We start from the raw sequence: 26,055 nt of genomic DNA, 5'->3' as shown, positions 1-26,055 counted from the left end.
CTGTAGAATGTGATGAGGATGGGGGGTGGGAGATGGACTTTCCTCAGCCTTTGCAGAAAGTAGAGACGCTGCTGGGCTTTCTTTGCTATGGAGCTGGTGTTGAGGGACCAGGTGAGATTCTCCACTAGGTGAACACCAAGAAATTTGGTGCTCTTAACGATCTCTACCAAGGAGCCGTCGATGTTCAGTGGGGAGTGGTCACTCCATGTCCTCCTGAGGTCAACAACCATCTCTTTTATTTTGTTCACATTCAGAGACAGGTTGTTGGCTCTGCACCAGTTCGTTAGCCGCTGCACCTCCTCTCTGTAAGCTGACTCTTCGTTCTTGCTGATGAGACCCACCACGGTGGTGTCATCAGCGAACTTGATGATATGGTTCGAGCTGTGTGTTGCATCACAGTCGTGGGTCAGCAGAGTGAACAGCAGTGGACTGAGCACACAGCCCTGGGGAGCCCCTGTGCTCAGTGTGATGGTGTTGGAGATGCTGCTCCCGATCCGGACTGACTGAGGTCTCCCAGTCAAGAGAGTGGAACTGCCCCAATGAAACAGCTTTTCCACTTTAAAAACTCTTCTGCAAAGGTCTCCTGTCATCGACGGACAACAATAGACAAGACATCATGGTAGCGTACCAGTTAGTGTGATGTTATTCCAGCTCGGTGCCTTCTGAAATTCGGAGTTCAATTCCAGTGGCATCTGTAAGGAGTTTGTACATTCTCATTGAATGGGTTTTCTCCGAGTGCTCTGGTTTCCTCACACGTTTAAAAGGCGTACGATTAGTAGGTTGACTGCGCATTGAAAATTGTCCTGTGGTTAGAGTAATGTTAAATAAGTGTGTTGTTGATCCAGCACGGCTCGTTGGGTTGGAAGGGCCTGTCCCACACTGCAGCACAGTAGCACAGTGGTTAGTGCAACATTTTACAATGCTAGTGATCACCAATTGGGGTTCGATTCCCACTGCAGTCAGTATGAAGTTTGTACGCTCTCCCCAAGTCCATGTGGGATCACCCATTGCCCCCCTGAGTGCTTCAGGTTCCTCCTACATTTTAAAGACGTATGGTTAGGGTTATATCTAATGAATTGTGGGCATGCAACATTGGCACTGGAAATTTGACAACATTTGCAGGTTGCCTGCAGCAGATCCCCACTGATTTAAAGTTTAATTTCAAGTTCATTATGATCAGATTGAACTTGAGGAATAGTGGGTTTACACAAAGGGTGGTGGGTATGTGGAATGAGCTGCCAAAAGAAGTGGTCAAAGCAGGTATAATAACAACAGCTGGATAGTTTAGAAGATTGTGGTCAAATTATCTTGAATGGGGCACCTTGGATGGCATGGTCTAGCCAGGCCCAAATTATACTGTATAACTGTATGAACTCAATGAATCCCCAGCTTCCTCATCTACTCCTCTCACGACTAACCTCATCTCAGACTTCTCGGGGAGAGGCCCAAGGGTAAGAGGAGAACCCCTAAGCTGCTTCTCATGCCACGCACTGATTCATCAGATCGACAAGTGGGTAAGCTTCATGCCAGCTCAACCATTCAGTACGAACACAAACACAAGAGATTCTGCAGATGCTGGAAATCCAGAACAACACACGCAAAGTGCTGGAGGAACTCAGCAGATCAGGCAGCATCTAGGGAAATGAATAAACAGTAGATGTTTCGGGCTGAGACCCTTCATCAGGACTGGAAAGGAAGGGAGCAAAAGCCAGAATAAGGAGAAGGGGGGTGGTATGAAGTCGAGTGGTTATTCAACTAGTATACAATGCCAAGTCTTTCGATGTTGGCAAACTCAGCCTTCACAGTTGCCAGTTTTTCTGTGTTCAGTCTACACACACGGGCCAGTTGTGGAGATGTGTGCGTGGCCCCGCGTTTATGAATGTAGTAGAGAATATGGGCTTAGTGAGGTTTGGGAATTCTCCCAGCAGTCGCGTAAACTCACACACCATGCTGCATGCAATTCACAAACTTCTTGTGGGGAACTTACTCGATGAAGCAGGGTAACGATCCAAAGTCAAGATTGACTAATAACCCATGAGCACAGTTAACCTGCACCAAGCAGAGGTCTAGCCACTTAGCCAGGATGAAGTTTGCCACTGAAGCACAGCGTCACACATCGTGGGCCGTAAGTCTGGATCTTGCTGCCATTGGAAGCCTCCAGTGAGGATTCATCGCTCTTTGCCTTCTTATCAACAGGCAATGCCGGCAACACCCTCAGGAAGCACACAGGAAGAACCGCTCTGAAATGGTAGCTGTAATGAATAGTACATGATCCTTTCAGCTGGGACCCATGGTGTTCACAGACCTCTGATGTTCCGATACAATGGCACTTCCTAGTGTTCATACCAAAGCAAACATGGTAAAAGCACAGGCTGTTTCATAGCTGTGGGCGTCCTTATGTTGGGCTCTTGCTAAGATAGAGAAAGGAGGAAGAATGATGCACCACTGCCCAGCTGGATGTAGATTATCAGCCACTTTAGCAAGCTCCCTATAACCCTCACGGGTGCATTAGCGAGGGCTATGTGAACTTGATCAAGAATTTGCTGCATGAGGACATCCTTAAAAATAAAACAAGGATGGTGCCCAAGAGAGACAGCATGTGGTCCATTAGCTCTGACCACATAGCATCACCGAGTCTGGGCAAGCAGACCAACAGTTTGACAGGCTCAGAGTCTGATAGTCCAAATGCCTGTAAAAGTTGAGTTTCAGCAATCAGTATTTATCATGTTCATGTGGGTTCACTTATCATCAAAGAAGGTATGCAGTATACATCTCTGAGATACGTATCTTCCAGATCATCATTAAACAAAGAAAACCACAGAGGTCATTCAGAGAAAAATGTCAAGCCCACCCTTCCCCCCCCCCGCACAAATAAAACTGAATTCCAGTGAGTACAGGCCCAAAGCTGCCAGACACTCCTTATATGTTAACCCCTTCGTTCCTGGAATCATCCTCTTGAACCTCCTCTGGACTCCTTCCAATGACAACACATTCTTTCTGAGATAAGGAGCCCAAAGCTGTAGACAATACTCCAAGTGCGGCCTGACTTGTGTCTCATAAATCCTCAGAATTTAGGATAGGAAAAGAGGGTGGACCATGGAAGAAAGGAAAGGAGGAGGGGCACCAGGAGGAGGAAATAGGCAGGTGAAGAGAAGAGGCAAGAGGCCATAGTGGTGAATAGAGGAAGTGGGAGTGAAAAGGAAATTACCTGGAGGAGAGATTGATGTTCTGCCATTGGGTGGGAAGCTACCTATATGGAATGAGGTGTTGCTCCTCCGCCCTGAGGGTGGAGGTGCCTCATCATGGCAGAAAAGGAAGCCATGTCAGAATGGGAATGAGGATAGGAATTAAAATAGTTTGCTACTGGGAATTCATTCTTTTTGCAGAGTGTAGAATGCAGAGTATTCTGACTGGTTGGTATGGAAGCTCCAACGAACCTCTGAACACTACCTCAATATTCCCTCATTTTTGAACTATTTACTTACTTAAGTTATAGTATTTTTATGTCTTTGCACTGTGGTGCTCCTACAAAACAACATATTTCACATCATAAACACAAGAAGTTCTGCAGGTGCTGAAAATCCAAAGTAACACAAACAAAATGCTTGAGGAACTCAGCAGGTCAATCAGCATTTCCCTCATCGTGTTTCCTTCTGTTTTCCTTATCTGCCTTTGACCTCCCCCTGGAGCCCTTCTCTTCAAGAGCCCATGGTCCACTCTCCTCTCCTCTCCTATCAGATTCCTTCTTCTTCAGCTCTTGACCTTTTCCACCTATCACTTCCCAGCTTCTTACTCATCCCTCCTTCCCCATCCACCTGGCTTCACCTATCACCATCAAGCTTGTCCTCCTTCCCTTCCCCACTGCTTTATACTCTGGCTTCTTCCCCCTTCCTGATGAAGCATCTCGGCCCAAATTTCATGTCATAACGCCAGTAGCAATAAACCTGATCCTATGCACTTGTGTTGCCACTCCATAATTTCAGATTTTGCACTCCCAGTGACTGCAGTATTGTCTTTGATTTTCACGGATGGGGAATTTCACATCCATCACTGCTCTTACGTCTACCCTGGCACCCTGAGGTTCGAATCTAAATGTCACAAACTTGTGCAGAGAGCTCCGTCCACACGGGGAGCAAATGAGTGGAACGCCCAGAAATTATTATCATTAAGCAACCTGCAACGAAAAGTGATTTGCGCTTGTGGAGTCGATGTATTATGGTGAGCGCTAGTGAGCTTCCTACTGGCAGTTTTATGGTGGGATACAGCTGTTTTGGGGTGAAGCTATATCACTTGTTATTAGCAGATAACTCTTTAAGAGCTTTCCTTCAAATGCCGCAATTGCAGGCGAAGGCCACTGAGGCTCATTAACCAAGCAGAGTAAAAATGGTAGAGACAGATAGTGCATCTGTTGTCTGTGTCACACAGTGTGAATTCAGCTCCACATCTTTCCGAGGACAAGTCAACATTCAAAATTTAAGATTGTTTAGTTATTTCGAGTACACAAGTGTAATGGAGAACAAAATAGTTGTTACTCCAAATCCAATAGAACACCAAGAAAAACACAATAATAAAAAATCATAGTAAATATTAATACATAAGATAACCTATAATCATAGATTGATTCTATGTCCATAAAGTGACATGAAGCTCCCACTACCTATTAAATATTCCCAATGGGGTGACGCGGTAGCGTAATGGGTAGCACAATGCTTTACCATACCAGTGACCCAGGGTTCAATTCCTGCTGCTGCCTGTAAGGAGTTTGTATGTTCTCCCCATGACCCATGGGTTTCCTCCGAGTACTCTGGTTTCCTCCCACAGTCCAAAGACCTACCGGTTGGTAGGCTAATTGGTCATGGTAAATTGGGGGTCGCTGGGTGGCATGGTTCAAAAGGCCAGAAGGGCCGATTCTTTTCTGTATCACAATAAATAAATCAATAAATAAATACCACCCGACAACCAAGTCCGGCTCCTGGTCTTCACAAGTGGCTCAGTTATAAATCCTGTTGGAGCTGTTTCCGCTTACAAGGAAAGGGTCAAAGTCGGGTTACTGGCACCCTAAAGCCAGTGCTATGGACAGATGGGGTTCATCTGCCGTGGTTGGCAGCTCACCTAGGAGAAGGAAAGCTCTGATCTCAAACCTCCTCCCCGATGGGAGTGGGACCAACAGTCCACGAGCAGGGTGGGTGGGATCCTTCGTGATGTCACTGGTCCTTTCCCAGCACCTTTCTGTGTATATGTCCTTGATGGCAGGTAGGTGTTAGGCAGTTTTGACTACCTGTGGTAAAGCCTTCCTAACTGTCTGTATTGCACAGTGTGAATTCAGCTGAAATACAGTATTTGAGGCTGACACAACATGTGAGTGTATTGAGTTTTGTAATAAGATACCAATTTCCATTGTAGGCCTTCACATAACAATTTGTTCCTGGCTCTGTACTTTCTGGACCCATAGGATATTGAACAGAACAGCACAGGGAAAGGCCATTCTGCCCACAATGTCTGTGCTGACCATGATATCCATTTACATCCCATTGGCCTGCTCATGATCCCTATCCTTCCATTCATGCCTGTTCATGTGCCTGACTAAATGCCTGTTAAACTGACAAGATTAACTTTATTTGTCCCATGTATATCAAAACAGCACAGTCCGAGGATTGTGCTGGGGGCAGCCCACAAGTGTCTCCAAGCCTCCAGTGCCAATGGAGCATACACAAAACACAAGAGATTCTGCAGATGCTGCAAAGCCAGAGCAACACACACAAAATGCTGGAGGAACTCAGCAGGTCAGGCAGTGTATACGGAGAGAAATAAACTATCAATGTCTCAGGCCAAGGCCTTTCTTCAGGACTGGAAAGGAAGTGGGAAGAAGCCAGAATAAAAGATAGAAGGAGGGGTAGGAGACCACAGGACCTTAAGATATAGGAGCAGAATTAGGCCATTTGACCCATCGAATCTTCTCCACCATTTCATCATGGCTGATCCATTTTTCTTCCAACCCCAATCTTCTCCCTTCCCCCCATATCCCTTCATGTCCTGACCAATCAAGAATCTATCAACTTCTGCCTTAAATATACATAAGACCTGGTTTCTACAGCTGCCTGTGGCAAAGAACTCCACAACAGATTCACCATTCTCTGGCTAAAGAAATTCCTCCTCATCTCTGTTCTAAAAGGATGCCCCTCTATTTTGAGGCTGTATCCTGTAGTCTTAGACTCTCCCACCAAAGGAAACATCCTCTCCATTCTGAATTCCAGTGAGTACAGGCCCAGAGTCATCAAATGCTCTTCATAGGACAAGCCATTTAATCCTGGAATCATTTTCATGAATCTCCTTTTAATCCTCTCCAGTTTCAGCACATCTTTTCTAAGATAAGGGGCCCAAAACTGCTCACAATGAGGCCTCACTAGTGCTTTACAAAGTCTCAACATTACATCCTTGCTTTTATATTCTAGTCCTCTTGAAATGAGAACTAACATTGCATTTGCCTTCCACACCACTGACTCAACCTGCAAGTTAACCTTTAGAAAATCCCAAGTCCCTTTTCACCTCAGTTTTTGTATCTTCTATCCACTTAGAATGTAGTCCATCCTTTCACTTCTTCTACCAAAGTGCATGACCATAAACTTTCCAACACTGTATTTCATCTGCCATTCTCCTCATCTGTCTAAGTCGTTCTGCGGCCCAGCTACTTCGTCAAAACTACCTGCCCCTCCACCTATCAGGAGGATAGTTGGAAGGTGACAGGTGAAGCCAAGTAGGGGGAAAGGTGCTGAAGAAAGGGTCTAATAGGAGAGGAAAGTGGATCATAGGAAAAAGAGAAGGAGGAGGGGATCCAGGGGGAGGTGATAGTTAGGTAAGAGGTCAGAGTGGGGAGCAGAAGAAGGAGGGAGGGGGAGGGAAATTTTTTTCTTTTACTGGAAGGATAAATTGATATTCATGTCGACACGAGTGAATCTGCAGATGCTGGAAATAAATAAAAACACAAAATGCTGGCAGAACTCAGCAGGCCAGACAGCATCTATGGGATGAGGTAGTGATGACTCCCCCCAGCCCTACCTTTCTTTCTCTTTTATTTCCTATAATTCTCCACCTTCCTCCAGCCTATCACTTCCTAGCTCTCTACTTTATCCCTCCCCCCCCCCACTTCTTATCCCCTCTCGACCATCCCACGTTACTTCACTCCTGATGAAGGGTTTCAGCCCAAAACATCGTCACTATCTCCTCCCATAGATGCTGTCTGGCCTGCCGAGTTCTGCCAGCATTTTGTGCTTTTATTTGATAATCATGTCATCAGGTTGGAGGCTACCCAGAATAAGGTGTTTTTCCTCCAACTGAGGGTGGTGTCATCGTGGCACAGAGGAGGCCATGAATTGAGATGTCGAAGGAGGAATGGGAATTGGAATTAAAATGTTTGGCCACCAGGAAGTTTCCCTTTTGGAAGATGGATGCCCACAACTTATTAACCCGAACCCATACACCTCTGGAAGGCAGGAGAAAACTGGAAACACACGTGGACATAGAATGTACAAACTCTGTATGGACAGTGGTGGGAATTGAACCCCATCGGTGAGTGCTATGCTCCCACGTCACCCATAAAGCACTGCACACACAGAATGCTGGAGCAACTCAGCAGTTCAGGCAGCATCAATGGAGGGGAATAAACAGTTCACATTTTAGTCCGAGACACTTTTTCCAGGACTAGTCTTGGGTCCACTGTTTATTCCCCTCCATTAGTATTGCCAGACCTGCTGAGTTCCTCTAGCATTCTGTGTGTGTTGCTCTGGATTTCCAGCCTCTGCAGAATCTCTTGTACCTCCTAAACCTTGCTCGTACGTCTACTTCCACCACCTCCCCACAAATCCTCACACCCACGGCTGTCAATCTGTGATATCAAACGCTGTTCATTACCCAGGGACGGCCTGAACTTAAATCCATTGTTTCGTGGCACAGACCCAAGCAGTTGTGCCAGGAAGGTGTTTCTACCTGGACACCAAGGTTGGGCACACCACCCACTGCAGAGCTGGACTGCCAAGTGGCAGATGGAGTTCAACCTGGAAAAGTGTGATGATTCACTTTGGAAGATTGAAGTTGAAGGCAGGATACAGGGTTAATGGCAGTTTTCCTAGCAGTGTGGAGAAACAGAGGGCTCTTGGGGTCCATGTCCATAGATCCTTCGAAGTTGCTGCACAAGTGTTTACGAAGGCATATGGTGTGTTGGTCTTCATTAGTCAGGGGATTGGGTTCAAGAAGCATGAGATAATGTTGCAGCTCTGGAAAACCCTGGTTAGACAGACCACACTGGGAATATTGTGCTCAGCTCTGACTGCCTGGTTATAGGACAGTTTTAGAAGCTTTAGAGAGGGTACAGAGAAGATTTACCAGAATGCCACCTTGATTACAGAGCATTTCTTATGAGAACAGTTTGAGTGAGCAAGGGCTTTTCTCTTTGCAGTGAAGGAGGATGAGAGGTGTACAAGATGATAAGAGGTATATATTGAATGAAAAGCCAGAGACTTTTTCCCAGGGTGGAAGTGGCTAAAACAAAGAGATATACTTTTAAGTTGATTAGAGGAAAGCATAGGGGGATTGTCAGAGGCAGATCTTTTACATAGAGAATGGTGGGTGCATGAAATGTCCTGCCAAGTGTGTGGTAGAGACCAATGCGGTACATAAAGGACATTTAAGAAACTCTCAGGTAGACACATGGATGATAGAAGAACGGAGGGTTATGTGGGAGGGAAGGGTTAGATTGATCTTACAGTTACGCAAGATAAAAGGCCAGTTCAGTATCATGGTTCGAATTGCCTGTATTGTGCTAAGTTCTGCATTGTCGAAGTTAACCGAGCCAGCGTGACCTACCCGGAGTTGGAGAAACAATTCCACAAGCCCTGTCCATGGCTCCAGAGCAAGCGGGTGAAGACGCGGTTGAAGATCCGGTAGAGTCGGAGTGTTTCCACGTCCTGCACCTTCCACACTCTCTGCAGCATAGCCCGAACATTGGTCCGCACAATGTCCAGCACCTAGAAGGCCAAAGCAGCAGCACAGTTTGAAGTAAATTGGTTACAAAAGTACATCTGTTGTCATAAACTACCTTGGGAGCTTTCTTTCCCTGCAGGCGTTTACAGGAAAAATAAAGAAATACAATAGAGTGTATGAAAAAAACAAGCAGAAGCCAAAACTGACAAACAACCAATGTGCAAAAGAAGACAAACTGTGCAAATATAAAAAATAAATAAATAATAATGGGATCATGAATTAATGAGTCCTTGAAAATTAGTCTATAAGTTGTGGAATCAGTTCAATGTCAAGGTGAGTGAAGTTATCCACACTGGTTCAGGAGCCTGATGGTTGAGAAGTAATAACTGTTCCTGAGAGGGAGACATTGAGGAAGGAGAGGGCAGAAAGGGGAGAGAGGGAGGATGGGGGAAGGGGGAGAAGGAAAGGGATAGGAGAAAGAAGGAGGGCCAGATGGGAATGGGAAGGGGGGGGAAAGGGGGCAAGTGGGCAAAGGGGAGAGGGAGAGGGAAAGAAGGGATTTGCCTGACTAGCCAGAAATATAGCCTTGAAAATTTCTGATCCTCTAGAATCTCGAACAGAGTTCTGGAAGGCTTTTGCAACTGGATTAGATTGCATATACAAGGAGCAAGACAACAGGGGAGAATAAAAACAAAAAGCACATTTACGGGCATTGCATTCCTGGAAGACTGTCTTCTATAGCACAAACCTCAGTTTTTCCACTGAATCCCATGTTATTTGGAAATGCATTCCTACAGGACAATTTTTCTCTCAACAGAAAGGCCCCCATGTGTGTATGGTCTGAAGATCATGGAATTCTGTGTGTATTGACAATGTAGGAGAAAGTATTACTGTTTTAATTAACTAGAAATGGATGTTGCTATGATAAAGTATTGTTGTAAACATATCAACAGAAGAGATTGCCTTGTCATTTTCCAAAGCCAATCCTTTAAGTGGCCTCCCGTTTTGAACCAGTAGACTATGACCATTCACCTAGGTAAATAGTCAGTTCTCCTTATTTTCTATATTTATTTAGAGATAGAGTGCTGAGCAGGCTCTTCCAGCCCAATGAACCGAATCGCCCAGTAACCCGCATATTTTTACACGAGCCTGCTCACAAGACAATTTACCATGACCAATTAACCAGTACGTCTTTGGACTGTGGCGAGGATCTGGAGCACCCAAAGGAAATCTACATTGTTCGTGGGACGAACACACAAACTCCTTGCAGAACAGCACTGGAACTGAACTCCGAGCTCCGGAATGCCCTGAGCTGGAACAATGTCTCGCTAACTGCTACATTACCTAACAACTTGCATTTATGTTTAGTGTTTATATAGTTTCACATAAATTCTATAAGAGAAAATTTTCCATATTGCTAATTTTTTGGTAGTGGCTTATAGATTCAATAAGGGTAAAATGATTCAATAAGACCCCATGACCATGATTGTTTTTGGCAATTTTTTCTACGGAAGTGGTTTGCTATTGCCTTACTATCTTTCCTTTCAGTTAGTCCTGACAAAGGGTCTCGGCCCGAAACGCCGACATTGCTTCTCCCTATAGATGCTGCCCGGCCTGCTGCATTCCACCAGCATTTTGTGTGTGTTGCTTGAATTTCCAGCACCTGCAGATTTCCTCATGTTTGCTATTGCCTTCTTCTGGGCAGTGTCTTTACAAGATGGGTGACCCCAGCCATTATCAATACTCTTCAGAGATTGTCTACCTGGCGTGGTCACATAATCGGGACTTGTGATTTGCATCAACTGCTCATATGACCATCCAGCACCTGCTCATCACATGACTCTGATCAGGGGGCTAAGCAGGTGCTACACCTTGCCCAAGGCTAGCAGAGCCACTATTATTTATTTATTTTTTTATATAGCAGGACTGCCTTACACCTCCTTTGGTAGAGACACATCTCCATCCCACCACCAAAATGAGGGGCACAGATAGGATAAACAGTCAGGGGTTTACTCTAAGGGTAGAGTAGTTCTGGAACAAGTGGGCACAGATTTAAGGTGAGAGGACAGAAAAATAAAAGAAATTCTGAGGGATTGTTTTTTTTTACACCAATGCTGGTGGTTATGGGCTGTGTAGGAGGGAAGGGATAGATTGAGTCTGGAATAGGTTAAAATGTCAGTACAACATCATGGGTTGAAAGGTCTGTACTGTGCTGAACTGTACTGCGTTCTATATGGAACGAGCTGGATTACATTCATCTGCAGCTGCACTGGTGATTGATGAGGAACTGCTACATGCTTGTTCTTGCAGAAACATGGCTCTAGGGCAACATCACAGTCACCATCAACCTGCAGGCCATGACACTCAGGGACTTGGACTGTACGTTTCTCTGCTATCAGAACTATATGTGCCTTGTGCTGTGTGTGACTGTCGGTACTGTGTTTTGCACCTTAAACCCAGACGAACACTGTTTCGTTTGGCTGTATTCATGTGTATGGTTGGATGACAATTAAACTTGAACATGCATAGACACAACAAATAATCTGCTGGAAGAACTCAGTGGTTAAGTAGCATCTGTGGGAGGAAAGGAATTGTGTGTTTTGGATTTTAACCCTGATTCAAAGTTCAGAAGTTCAAAGCTCAAAATCAAACTTACTATCAGAGTACATACATGTCACCACCTACAACCCTGAGATTCCTTTCCTGCAGGCATACCGAGCAAATCTATGGAACAATAACCGTAAACTGTAAATATCAGGAACTGTTAACTGCAAACAAACTGTGCAAATGCAGATATAAATAAATAGCAATAAATAACAAGCATGAAATAACAATATAACTGTCTGATTCAGGACAGAGAAAGTGATAGGGATGGGTACCATTACAACATTTAAAAGACATTTGAATGTAAAAGGAATCTTAAGAAAGAGATTAGAAAAGCTAAAAGAAGATACAAGGTTGGTTTGGCAAATAAGGTGAAAGTAAATCCAAAAGGTTTCTACAGTTATATTAAAAGCAAGAGGATAGTGAGGGATAAAATTGGTCCCTTAGAGAATCAGGGTGGTCAGCTACGTGTGGAGCCGAGGGAGATGGGAGAGATTTTGAATGATTTATTCTCTTCGGTATTCACTAAGGAGAAGGATATTGAATTGTCTAAGGTGTGGGAAACAAGTAAGGAAGTTATGGAACCTATGACAATTAAAGAGGTGGAAGTACTGGCGCATTTAAGAAATTTAAAAGTGGATAAATCTCCGGATCCTGACAGGATATTCCCAAGGACCTTGAGGGAAGTTTGTGTAGAGATAGCAGGAGCTCTGATGGAGATCTTTCAGATGTCATTAGAAGCGGGGATTGTACCGGAGGATTGGCGTATTGCTCATGTGGTTCCATTGTTTAAAAAGGGTTCTAGAAGTAAGCCTAGCAATTATAGACCTGTCAGTTTGACATCAGTGGTGGGTAAATTAATGGAAAGTATTCTTAGAGATAGTATTAATAATTATCTGGATAGATAGGATCTAATTAGGAGTAGCCAGCATGGATTTGTGCGTGGAAGGTCATGTTTGACAAACCTTATTGAATTTATTGAAGAAGTTATGAGGAATGTTGAGGAGGGTAAGGCAGTGGATGTAGTCTATATGGACTTCAGCAAGGCCTTTGACAAAGTTCCACATGGAAGGTTAGTTAAGAAGGTTCAGTCGTTAGGTATTAATGCTGGAGTAATAAAATGGATTCAACAGTGGCTAGATGGGAGATGCCAGAGAGTAGTGGTGGATAATTGTTTATCGGGATGGAGGCCGGTGACTAGCAGGGTGCCTCAGGGATCTGTTTTGGGCCCAATGTTGTTTGTAATATACATAAATGATCTGGATGATGGGGTGGTATATTGGATTAGTAAGTATGCTGATGATACTAAGGTAGGAGGTGTTGTGGATAATGAGGTGGGTTTTCAAAGCTTGCAGGGAGATTTATGCCGGTTAGAAGAATGGGCTGAACATTGGCAGATGGAGTTTAATGCTGAGAAGTGTGAGGTTCTACATCTTGGCAGGAATAATCCAAATAGAACATACAGGGTAAATGATAGGGCATTGAGGAATGCAGTGGAACAGAGAGATCTAGGAATAACAGTGCATAGTTCCCTGAAGGTGGAGTCTCATGTAGATAGGGTGGTGAAGAAGGCTTTTGGAAATCTGGCCTTTATAAATCAGAGCATTGAGTACAGAAGTTGGGATGTAATGTTAAAATTGTACAAGGCATTGGTAAGGCCGAATTTGGAATATTGTGTACAGTTCTGGTCACCGAATTATAGGAAAGATATCAATAAATTGGAGAGAGTGCAGAGACGACTTACTAGGATGTTACCTGGGTTTCAGCACTTAAGTTACAGAGAAAGGTTGAACAAGTTAGGTCTCTATTCATTGGAGTGTAGAAGGTTGAGGGGGGATTTGATCGAGGTATTTAAAATTTTGAGAGGGATAGACAGAGTTGACGTGAATAGGCTGTTTCCATTGAGAGTAGGGGAGATTCAAACGAGAGGACATGATTTGAGAGTTAGAGGGCAAAAGTTTAAGGGAAACACGAGGGGGTATTTCTTTACTCAGAGAGTGATAGCTGTGTGGAATGAGCTTCCTATAGAAGTAGTAGAGGCCAGTTCAGTTGTGTCATTTAAGGTAAAATTGGATAGGTATATGGACAGGAAAGGAGTGGAGGGTTATGGGCTGAGTGTGGGTAGGTGGGACTAGGTGAGATTAAGAGTTTGGCATGAACTAGGAGGGCCGAGATGGCCTGTTTCTGTGTTGTGATTGTTCTCTGGTTATATGGTTATATATGGACATTTGGACAGGAACATGGATAGGAAAGTTTAAGGTGGATTTGGGCCAAACATAAGCAAACGGAACAAGTTCAGGGAAGCATGGATGATTTGGGATAATGGCCTTTTACCCTGATGTCTGACACTATGTCTTTGAGATGTAGGATGATTCAGCAGCACCTAGGGCAATGTCCAAGCCACAGAGGGAGAACGTACAAACGGGTCCCACCATCAAGGTCATCTTCAAAGGCAATGTCTCAAGAAGGCATCATCCATCATTAAGGACCCTCATCACCCAGGACATGCACTCTTCTGATTACTACAATCAGGGAAGGAGGTACAGGGGCTGGAAGCCACACTCTAACAATTTAGGAAGAGCCTCTTCACCCCCACCATCAGATTTCAGAATGGTCCATGAGCCTATGGATACTACCACAGTATTTTGCTCTTTTTAGCATTATTTATTCATTAATAGTTATATACAGTACCTTTTATATGCACATACTAAGTATGTGTACATACATATACACACACACACACACACACACACTCCTGCACCTAATAAAGAGGCCACTGAGTGTGTGTTTGTGGTCTCCTGCTGAAGCCCACCCACTTCAAGGTCTGACGTGCTTGGAGATGCTCCTCTGCCCACTTGGTTATTTGAGTTACTGTCACCTTCCTGTCAGCTTGAACCAGCCTGGCAATTCTCTTCTGGTCTCTCATTGACAAGGCGGTTTCATGCACAGAACTGCCATTCACTGGATTTTTTTTTGTTTGTTTTTTCCACCCTAAACCCCAAAGACTGGTGTGTGTGAAAATCCCAGGAGATCAGCAGTTTTTGAGTAACTTGATCCATCCCATCTGGCGCTCAACAATCACTCCACAGTCAAAGTCAACTGGATCACTTTTCTCCCCTATTCAGATGTCTGGTCTGAACAACATCTGAATCTCATTGATCAAATCAAATCTCATTACAATATTTTTTAATGTATCATACTGTACTACTGCTACAAAACAACAAATTTCATGACATAGGTCAGTAATAATAAACCTGATTCGGATTCAAATTCTGATTCTCCTCACATGTTGTCTAAAAGGCAATAATTAGACTCACCTTGCGCTGCTTTGTGGAGTCCAGTTTCACCAACCAATAGGAAGCCACCTTTGGTTTGTGATACTTCCAATTGTCCAGAATCTGTGGAGGGAATTGGAAAGGTTGGTAAGGAAATGTCACGGTGTGATTAACCTAGAGACAGTGCAGAAAACATTCACAAGGATGCAGCCAGGAGTGGAGGCTTTTTAGGAGAGTCTGGATAGTCCAGAATGATTCTCTTTGAGGAGAAAGCAGTGGAAAGTGTGACTAGCTTCAAATTCCTAGATATCATTTCTGGAAGATGGAACTTACAGTATTTCAGACAAGTGAACAGATAGAATGTAAGGCCTTTGACAAGGTCCCGCATCGGAAGCTGGTCATGAAAGCTCAGTCACTCGACATTCCAAGTAAAGTAATAAATTGGATTAGACATTGGCTTTGTGGGAGAAGCCAGAGAGTGGTCATAGACGGTTGCCTCCCTGACTGGAAAACTGTCAGTGGAATGCCGTAGGGATCAGTGCTGGGTCTGGTGCTGTTAGTCACCTTCATCAATGATCTGGGTGATTATGTGGTTAACTGGACCATCAGCTTTGCGGATGACACCAAGTCTGAGAGTGCGGTGGACAGCTAGGAAGACTTGCAGTGGGAACTGGACAAGATGGAAAAACGGGCTGAAAAGTGACAGATGGAGTTTAATGCAGACAAGTGCGAGGTGTTGCACTTTGGAAGGACCAACCAGGAAAGGTCTTACATGGTGAGGAGTGTGGTAGAACAGAGGGATCTGGGAATACAAATCCGTAACTCATTGAACGTGGCATCACAGGTACTATAGATAGGGTTGTAAGGAAAGTTTGCGGCACATTGGACTTCATAAATCAAAGTATTGAGTACAAGAGTTGGGATGTTATGTTGAAGACGGAAAGACACTGGCGAGGCCTAATCTGGAGTAGTGACTGCCATTTTGGCCGCCCACCTACAGGAAAGATGTCAATAAGATTGTGAAAGTGTCGAGAAAATTGACAACAATGGTGCCAGGATTTGAGGGCCTGAGTTATAGTGAAAGGTTGAATAGGTTAGGGCTTTAGCAGAATGAAGGGAGATTTGATAGAGGTATACAAAATTATGAGGGGTAGAGATAGGGTAAATGCAAGCAGGCTTAGTTACATGAATGGGAGGGGATTGGAGGGCTATGGTCTGGGTGCTGGTCAACGGGACTAGGCGGTTTAATGGTCTGGCACAGACTAAATAGGCTGAAGGGCCTGTTTCTGTGCCGCAGTGTTCTATGATTCTCTTACCCTATCAACATTCTAGAAGATCTATCCTGAGCCCAGCACTTTGATACAATCATGAAGAAGGCATGACAGCACCAATACTTCATTAAGAGTTTTGGGAGCTATGGTATCTCACCAAGGCAAATTGCTGCAGATGTACCATGGAGAGCATTCTAACTGGTTACATCACCATTTGGAATGGAGGCTCTAATGGACAGGACCACTAAAAGCTACAGAGAGTTGTAGTCCTAGCCAACTCCCCATCTTCAAAAGGCACTGCCTCAGGAAGGAGGCATTCACCACTAAGAACCCTCACCTTCTGGAATATGCCCTCTTCCTGGGGAGGGAGTTCAGGAGCCTGAAGATCCATACTTAACAGCTCAGGGACAATTTCATCCCCTCCACCATCACATTTCTGAACAATGCATAAACCTCGTTACTTGGCTGTTCAGTTATTTTCTGTAATTTATTGTAAGCTTTATGTACTGCTGCCACAAGACAACAAGTTGTGCAACATAGGTCAGTGAAAATTCACCAGATTCTGATTCTGATTGGGACCATTTTTGTTGGAGCAAAGGAGATTGAGCGGTGACCTTGAAGAGGTTTATAAGATTGTGAGGAGCTTAGATAGGGTGAATGAAAACTAGAGTGCACAGGTTTAAAGTGTCTTAAAAGGGACCTGCAGGGCAAATATTTCCACACAGAAAGTGGTGGGTAAATGGAAGGAGCTGCAGAGGAAAAGATAGGGGCAGGTAAAATTACAGCATTTAAAAGGTATTTGGATAGGTGGTGAGCTGGAGATCTGTCTCTACCAAAGGAGCTGTAAGGGGCTCCTTCCCTCCGCAAACCTGCAGGTCACCTTTGAGCAAGGTATTGCACTTGCTTACCACTGCTGCCCCCCACCCCCTAATCAGGGTCACGTGAAGCCATGGGAGCAGCTGGTGCATATCCCAAGTCCTGGTTATGTGACCACTGACACCAGGGAGACAATCTCTGAAGAGTATTGATAATGGCTGGGGTCACGCCCAGAAGAGGGCAATGACAAAACATTTCTGTAGAAAGATTTGCAAGAACAACCATGGTCATTAAACCATGATTGTCCACATCATATGGCACAACACATAATGATGATAGTGGTGATTAGATACTGTAGGTAGAAGAAAAGAAAGGTTTAGAGCAGGGGCTCCCCACCTGGGGTCCACAGACCCCTCAGCTAATGGTTCTGGTCCATGGCATAAAAAAGGCTGGGAACTCCAGGTTTACAAGGATGTGGACCCAATATGAGCTCAGGAAAATAAGTTGGTCAGCATGGACAAGTTGGGCAGAGGGGCCTTTTTCCCTCCTGAATTCTTCAAAGAACAAGAGGGCAAGGAATGTATCTTAGATAAACCATCCAAGAGACAGAATAACCTCCTCCAGTCAAACGGCCAGTGAGGTCACGGTGTCATTGAACATCATAGGATGTCAGGTCCTCCTCCAAGAATTTGTAAATTGCTTTATCATTGTTACCAAAGTACAAGGAAAAGCTTGTTAACAGATCATTACGACAGTACATTAAGGTAGTACAAGGGAAACCAGTAACAGGATACAGAGTAAAAAATTACTGCTACAGAGAAGAGAAAATCTGCAGATACTCGAAAGCCCAAAGTGGGGGCGGGGGGGGGAGGGAGGGAGGGAAAGATGTGCTTGGTGGTGAGATCCCATTGGAGGTGACGGAAGTGTCCAGCACATAATTCTCTGTAACTTCTGCCACCTCCAACAGGATCCTACCATTAAGTGCATCTTTCCCTCTCACCCACTTTCTGCTTTCCACAGGGATCACTCTCTACGCGACTCCCTTGTCCATTCATCCCTCCTCAATGATCTCCCTCCTGGCACTTATCCTTGCAAGCAGAACAAGTGCTACACCTACTCCAAAACCTCCTCCCTCACTACCATTCAGGGTCCTAAACAGTCCTTCCATGTGAGGTGACACTTCACCTGTGAGACTGTTGGGGTCATATACTGTTTTCAGTGCTCCCAGTGTGGCCTCCTGTAAATCAGAGACCTGACGTAGATTGGGAGACCGCTTCACCAAGCACCTACACTGCATCCACCAGAACAAGCAGGATCTCCCAGTGGCCACCCATTTTAATTCCACTTCCCATTCCGATATGGCCTCCTGCACTGTCGGGATAAGGCCACACTTGGGTTGGAGGAACAACACCTTTATTCCATTTGGGTAGCTCCCAACCTGATGACATGAACATCGATTTCTCAAACTTCCAGTAAGAACAGACAGCAGGTTCTGTCAGCCTGATAGAGATACCCGCATGGTGTGTTGCCTCCCAGGTGCCAGGGTATGGGATGTCTCAGAGCAGGTGAAGAGTATTCTGAAGGGAGAGGGTGAACAGTCAGAAGTTTTGGTACACGTTGGTACCAAAGACATGGGTAGAAACAGGGAGGAAGTCCTGAAGAGAGAATTCAGGGAGTTGGGTAGGAAGCTGAAAAGCAGGACCTCCAGGCTAGTAATCTCAGGATTGCTGCCTGTGCCACATGCTAACGAACATAAGAACACTATGATCAGGCATATTAATGTGTAGCTGAGAGATTGGTGCAGGGGGCAGGGATTCAGATTCTTGGAGCATTGGGGCATCTCCATTGGACACACTAGAGGCAGGAAGCACATCCCCGCTGATGGATGAGTCCAGAACTAGAGGCCACAGTTTAAGAATAAGGGATAGGCCATTTAGAACAGAGATGCGGAAAAACTTTTTCACCCAGAGAGTGGTGGATATGTGGAATGATCTGCCCCAGAAGGCAGTGGAGGTCAAGTCTCTGGATGCATTCAAGAGAGAGATAGAGCTCTCATAGATAGTGGGGTCAAGGGATATGGGGAGAGGGCAGGAATAGGGTACTGATTGTGGATGATCAGCCATGATCACAGTGAATGGTGGTGCTGGCTAGAAGGGCCAAATGGCCTACTCCTGCATCTACTGTCTATTGTCTATCGTCTATCGTCTATTGTCTATTCTGGTGGAGGTACAACCTGTACAAAAAGGATGGGTTACACCTGAACTCAAAGGGGTCCAAAATCATAGCAGGAAGGTTTAAATTAGCTCTCAGATTTAAACGTTTAAACTCATTTAGCAAGGGAATAGGAACTGGAGTGATAGGGCTGTGGAAGGGAAGCCAGAAATAAATCAAAGATAGCATGTAACAGAGATGACAAAAAGGACAGGCAGTGGATGAGGCATGATTTACAGGGCAATTGAGGCATGGTGCAGTTACAACAGAAAGCAAAAAATATTGGACTGAGAGTGTTGTAATTGAATGTACGCAGCATAAGAAATAAAATGGACAATCTTGAAATTCAACTATAGATTGGCAAGTAGGATGCTGGGGGCATCTCTGAAACCTGGCTAAAGGATGGCTGCCATTGGGAGTTGAATGTCCAAGGATAGACGGTGTTTCAGAAAGATAAGTTAGTAGACAGAGAGGGTGGTGTGGCCCTGTGTATAAGAAATAATATTAAATCATTAGAAAGGGATGACATAGGATCAGAAGGTGTAGAGTTCCTGTGGGTTGAGTTGAGAAATGGCAAGGGTACAAGGACCCTAGTAGCAGTTGTATACAGGCTGCCAAACAGCAGCCGGGATGTAGACTACAAATTACAGCAGGAGATAGAAAAGCCGCGTCAGAAAGCCAATGTCATGATAATTGTCGGGGATTTTAACATGAAAGTGGATTGGGAAAACCAGGCCAGTACTGAAACTCAAGAGAGAGAATATGTAGAAGGTCCAAGGGATGGCTTTTTGGAACAGCTTGTTGTTGAGATTACCAGGGGATCAGCTGTGCTGGATTGGGTGATGTGCGATGATCCGGAGGTGATAAGATAACTTAAGGTTAAGGAGAAGGAGAAACTAAATTCCAGTGTGTTGGTATTTCAGTGGAATAAAGGAAATTACAATGGCATGAGAGGGAACTGGCCATGGGTGACTGGAAAGGGACACTAACAGGAAGGACAGCAGAGCAGCAATGGCTGGAGTTTCTGTGAAAAACGAGGGAAGTGCAAGACAGATAGATTCCAAATAAGAAGAAATTTTTGAATGGAAGAAGGACACTACCGTGGCTGACAGGTGAAGTCAGAGTCAAAGTAAAAGCAAAAGAGAGGGCATACAAGGAAGCCAAAGCTAGTGGGAAGATAGAGGATTGGGAAGTTTTTAAAAACTTGCAGAAGGAAACTAAGAAGGTCATTAGGAAGGAAAAGATAAATTATGAAAGGAAGCTGGAAACTAATAGCAAAGAAGACACTAAAAGCTTTTTTAAGTATATAAAAAAGAGAGTTGAGGGTAGGTACAGGAAAAATAACACTGGAGATACTGTAATGAGAGTCGCAGAGATGGCAGAGAAACTGAATGCATATTTTGCATCAGTCTTCACAGTGGAAGGCATCTGCAGTATACCGGACATTCAAGAAGGTATTGTACCAGGTGACTGGAAAATTGCAAATATTGCTCCACTATTTAAGAAGGGTGGGAGGCAGCAGAAACTATAGACCTGTTGGACTGACATTAGTTGTTGGGAAGTTGTTGGAATTGATTGTTAGGAATGAGATTATAGAATACCTGAAGGCACATGACAAGATAGGCAAAGACAGCATGGTTTCCTGAAAGGAAAATCCTGCCTGACTAACCTACTGCAATTTTTTGAGAAAATTACAAGCAGGGTAGACAAAGGAGATGCAGAGGATATGATGTACTTGGATTTTCAGAAGGCCTTTGACAAGGTGCTGCACATGAGGCTGTTTAGCAAGGTAAAAGCCCATGGAATTACAGAGAAGTTACTAGCATGGGAGGAGCATTGGCTGATCAGCAGAAAACAGAGAGTGGGAATAAAGGGATCCTATTCTGGCTGGCTGCCAGTTACCAATGGAGTTCCACTGGGGTCAACTATGGGATTTGGGGCTAAATTTACCATTGATACAAACATAGGTGGAGGAGTGGGTAGTGTTGAGGAAACAGAGAGCCTGCAGAGAGACGTGGATAGTTTAGGGGAATGGGCAAAGAAGTGGCAAATGAAATACAATGTTGGAAAGTGTATGGTCATGTACCTTGGTGTAAGAAATAAATGGGAAGATTATTATTAAGAAGGGGAGAGAATTCAAAATGCAGAGATGCAAAGTGTCTTGGGAGTCCTTGTGCAAAATGCCCTAAAGGTTAACCTCCAGGTTGAGTTGGTTGAGAAGCTGGAAAATGCAATGTTGGCATTCATTTCTAGAGGTCTAGAATATAAGAGCAGATATGTGATGCTGAGGCTCTATAAGGCATTCGTGAGACTACATATCGAGTATTGTGTGCAGTTTTGGGCTCCTTGTTTTATAAAGGATATACTGACATTGGAGAGGGTTCAGAGAAGATTCACGAGAATGATTCCAGGAATGAAAGGGTTACTGTATGAGGAACATCTGGCAGCTCTTGGGCTGTATTCCCTGGAGTTCAGGAGAATGAGGGGGGATCTCATAGAAACATTCCAAATGTTAAAAGGCCTGAACAGATTAGATATGGCAAAGTTATTTCTCATGGTAAGGGAGTCTAGGAAAGAGGGCACGACTTTAGGATTGAAGGACGTCCTTTTAGAACAGAGATGCGGAGAAATTAATTTAGTCAGAGGGTGGTAAATCTGTAGAATTTGTTGCCATGAGCCACTGTGGAGGCCAAATCATTGGGTGCATTTAAGGCAGAGATAGATAGATTCTTGATTAGCCAGGGCATCAATGTGGATATGGGGAGAAGGCAGGGGAGTGGGGATGAGGGGAAGAATTGGATCAGCCCATGATTGAATGGTGGAGCAGACTCGATTGGCTAAAATGGCCTACTTCTGCTCCTATATCTTATCTTAATGCTCCCCACCACCCCCCAATTCATCATTTTCCCTCTCTCACCTTGCCCGCTCATTGCCTCCCTCTCGAGCTCCTCCCCCCTTTTTCTTCCACGGCCTTCTGTCTCTTTCACCAGCTTCCCAGCTCTTTATATCATCCCTCCCCCTCCAGGTTTCACCTCTCACCTAGTGGTTCTCTCTCCCCTACCCCACCTTTTAAATCAACTCCTCAGCTTTTTTTCTCCAGCGCTGCTGAAGGGTTTCGGCCCAAAACGTCGACAGTACTCTTTCCCTAGATTCTGCCTGGCCTGCTGAGTTCCTCCAGCATTTTGTGTGTGTTGCACAGCTACAGAGAAAATGCAGTGCAGGTACACATCAAGGTGCAATGAGGTAAATTGGAAAGTCAAGAGTTCATTTTATTTTACAATAGGTCTATCGATAGTCTCTTAACAGCAGGGTAGAAACTGTCCTTCTGCCAAGCAGTATGTTCTTTCAGGCTGAACTGGCAGTTGATTCACCTAACAGAGAGAAAAATATATACCAATTCTCTGTTCAAAAAGTATATACCATTTCTCTGTTCAAAAAATATATACCATTTCTCTGTTCAAAAACTATATACTGTTACTCTAACAAAAAATATATACCATTTCTCTGTTCAAAAAAGTATATACCATTTCTCTATCAAAAAATGTATACCGTTTCTCTAACAAAAAATATATACCGTTTCTCTAACTTTTTTAAAGTAAAATTGGACATGTATATGGACAGGAAAGGAATGGAGCGTTATGGGCTGAGTGTGGGTCAGTGGGACTAGGTGAGAGTAAGCGTTCGGCACGGACTAGAAGGGCCAAGATGGCCTGTTTCCGTGCTGTAATTGTTAAATGGTTATAAAAATATATATACCATTTCTCCATTCAAAAGATATATACTGTTTCTCTGTTCAAATAGAATAGCCCTTTAGTTTAAAACCCAGGACATGTCCTTATTACTACCAAGAGGGAGAAGGGACAAGAGCCTGAAGACACACACTCAACATTTTAGTAAAGCATCTTCTTCCCCTCCGCCATCAAATTTCTAAACAGACAATGAATACTACTTCACCACTTCTGCTCTCCTTTTCCATTACTGATTTATACAGTACCCTGCAAAGGTCTTAGGAACATTATAGAGCTAGGGTGCCTAATACTTTTGCACAATACTGTATTTGGCAATGTAAAGTGGAAAGTGAGTTTGTAAATCTGGTGTGAGCAAAGGATGCTGAGAATGGCGAGGGTGGAGCACTGTGGCAGAGAAGGAGTACCAGGAGCAGGGACTGGCACAACCAGCCTGAGACATCAGGCAAAACCATTTGGTTCCAAACAATTAGCTTATTGATCATTACAAAATGTCTCTCTGGTGCTTCCCACTCCCTCACCTCTCCCAGCCCCTTCCCACTCAGTCCACTATAGAGACCCACAATAGAATCAGGTTTATTATCACTCACATATGTCAAGAAATTTGGTTTTTTTGGTGTGTTTTTTGTGGCAGTGGAACAAAACAATACATAAAATTACTACAATACCGTGCAAAAGTCTTAGGCAGCCTAGGTATATAGACGTAAGACCTTTGCACAGTACTGTAATTTGTAGTACCTGCACTGATCTGCTGCCATGTAACAAGAAATTTTACAGTACATGTCAGTGATAATAAACCTGATTCTAATTCTGAATTCCTAATTTCCCACAAGAGGAAATATCCACCTCAAGCTCCACATGTAATCTCGGGATCTTATTTGTTTCAGTCTCAGGTGAATAAATCTCTGTTGTCTTTACAATGTCCTGAGAAAACTCACCAAAAGATGGTGTAACTCCACAATGAATCCACAGGGATAAAATCTCATCCAGGAAACAGGAAACTCTCATCTCTTCCCTGACTTGGAAGTTCTTGAAACTCCTGCCAATTACTCTCGGCTTCACTTGGGACCCAAGGGTGTGCAGGCTGTGGAGGACTTGAACTGCAGGTTTAGATTTACTGGCCACCCTATTAGTGCACCTAATAAAGTGGCCACAGATGTGGAGCTTAGTGTGGGGTCTGTTGCCACCGAGCCCACCCACCTCAAGGTTCAAAGTGTTGTGCATTCAGAGATGCTCTTCTGCACACCACTGTTGTAACGTGTGTTATCTGAGTTACTGTCACCGTCCTGTCAGCTCGAACCAGTCTGGCCATTCTCCTCTGACCTCTCTCAGTAACCAGGTATTTTCACGTTTAGAACGGCTGCTCACCAGATGTTTTTTTGTTTTTTGCACCATCCTCTGTAAGCTCTTGAGACTGTTGTGTGTGAAAATTCCAGGAGATCAGCAGTTACTGAGATATTCAAACCATCTTGTCCGGCACCAATAACCATTCCACAGTCAAAGTCACTTAGATCACATTTCCCCCCCCATTGCGATGAATGGTATGAATAATAATTCAAGCCCTTGACCAGGTCAGCATGCTTTTAGACACTGAGTTGCTGCCATATGATTGGCCGACTGGATACTTGCATTAACGAGGTGAACTCCAGCATTAACTGATGAAGTGGCCAGCAGTGTAATTTGAGGTCAGGTCACATCCAATCCAATAGACAGCAGGTGCAGGAGTAGGCCATTCGGCCCTTCTAGCCAGCACCGCCATTCACTGTGATCATGGCTGATCATACACAATCAGTACCCTATTCCTGCCCTCTCCCCATATCCCTTGACCCCGCTATCTATAAGAGTTCTATCTAACTCTCTCTTGAAAGCATCCAGAGACTTGGCCTCCACTGCCTTCTGGGGCAGAGCATTCCACATATCCACCACTCTGAATCTCTGTTCTAAATAGCCTACCCCTTATTCTTAAACTGTGGCCTCTAGTTCTGGACTCACCCATCAGCAGGAACATGCTTCCTGCCTCCAGCGTGTCCAATCCCTTAATAATCTTATATGTTTCAATCAGATCCCCTCTCATCCTACTAAATTCCAGTGTATACAAGCCCAGTCGCTCCAATCTTTCAACATATGACAGTCCCGCCATTCCGGGAATTAACCTTGTGAACCTATGCTGCACTCCCTCAATAGCAAGGATGTCCTTCCTCAAATTTGGAGACCAAAACTGCTCACAATACTCCAGGTGGGGTCTCACCAGGGCCCTGTACAGCTACAGAAGGACCTCTTTACTCTTATACTCAATTCCTCTTGGAATAAAGGCCAGCATGCCATTAGTTTTCTTCACTGCCTGCTGTACCTGCATGCTTGCTTTCATTGACTGATGTACAAGAACACCTAGATCTCGTTGTACTTCCCCTTTTCCTAACTTGACTCCATTTAGATAGTAATCTGCCTTCCTGTTCTTGCCACCAAAGTGGATATCCTCACATTTATCCACATTAAACTGCATCTGCCATACATTTGCCCACTCACCCAACCTGTCCAAGTCACCCTGCATTCTCATAACATCTTCCTGACATTTCACACTGCCACACAGCTTTGTGTCATCAGCAAATTTGCTAATGTTACTTTTAATCACTTCATCTAAATCATTAATGTATATTGTAAACAGCTGCGGTCCCAGCACCGAACCTTGCAGTACCCCACTGGTCACAGCCTGCCATTCCGAAACGGACCCATTATTCGCTACTCTTTGTTTCCTGTCAGCCAGCCAGTTTTCAATCCATGTCAGTACTCTGCCCCCAATACCATGTGCCCTAATTTTGTCCACATTACATTACATCCACTGGCTCTCCCTTGTCCATTTTCATAGTTACTTCCCATCATCAGATGATGCTGGGATCCGGGGCAACAGTTTAAAACTTTGGGTGAAAGATGCTGGAAGGATAGCCATTTCCCTTGGAGGAAACACAGTGGGGAGGAGCTGAGGTGGATGTGGACAAGAACATGACTTACGTAGACAGCAGAAACAAGGGTGCTCACCTTTAGTGGGTGGTTTGAGGAGCAAGGGTCACAGAATTAAAGTGAGAGACAAAGGTTATAGATGGAACCTGAGGAGAAACCTCCTGTAGTTGACCCTATCTATCATTTGTTTATTCTGTG

General features: G+C 44.4%; 1 protein-coding gene across 6 annotated transcripts in view; it reads right to left on the bottom strand.

Annotated features, from left to right (window-relative positions):
- The window catches only part of ttll7 (tubulin tyrosine ligase-like family, member 7), a 204,366-nt gene that overhangs the window by 21,389 nt on the left and 156,922 nt on the right, over positions 1-26,055 (bottom strand). For 3 of the 6 annotated variants that reach the window (XM_059983750.1, XM_059983749.1, XM_059983753.1), the window contains 2 exons: positions 14,898-14,978; positions 8,860-9,020 (listed from right to left, as the gene is read on the bottom strand). In XM_059983750.1, coding sequence (XP_059839733.1) covers positions 8,860-9,020; positions 14,898-14,978 — 242 coding nt within the window. Of the gene's footprint in view, positions 1-8,859; positions 9,021-11,632; positions 11,701-14,897; positions 14,979-26,055 lie in introns of those variants that run through there. The other 3 variants (XM_059983752.1, XM_059983754.1, XR_009514665.1) reach the window with 3 other exon arrangements.

Source organism: Hypanus sabinus, chromosome 11 (assembly GCF_030144855.1).
Source record: "Hypanus sabinus isolate sHypSab1 chromosome 11, sHypSab1.hap1, whole genome shotgun sequence".
Taxonomy (NCBI): Eukaryota; Metazoa; Chordata; class Chondrichthyes; order Myliobatiformes; family Dasyatidae; genus Hypanus; species Hypanus sabinus.
Note: the sequence above shows the minus strand (reverse complement) of the source record. Positions and strands in the feature narration are given on the sequence as shown.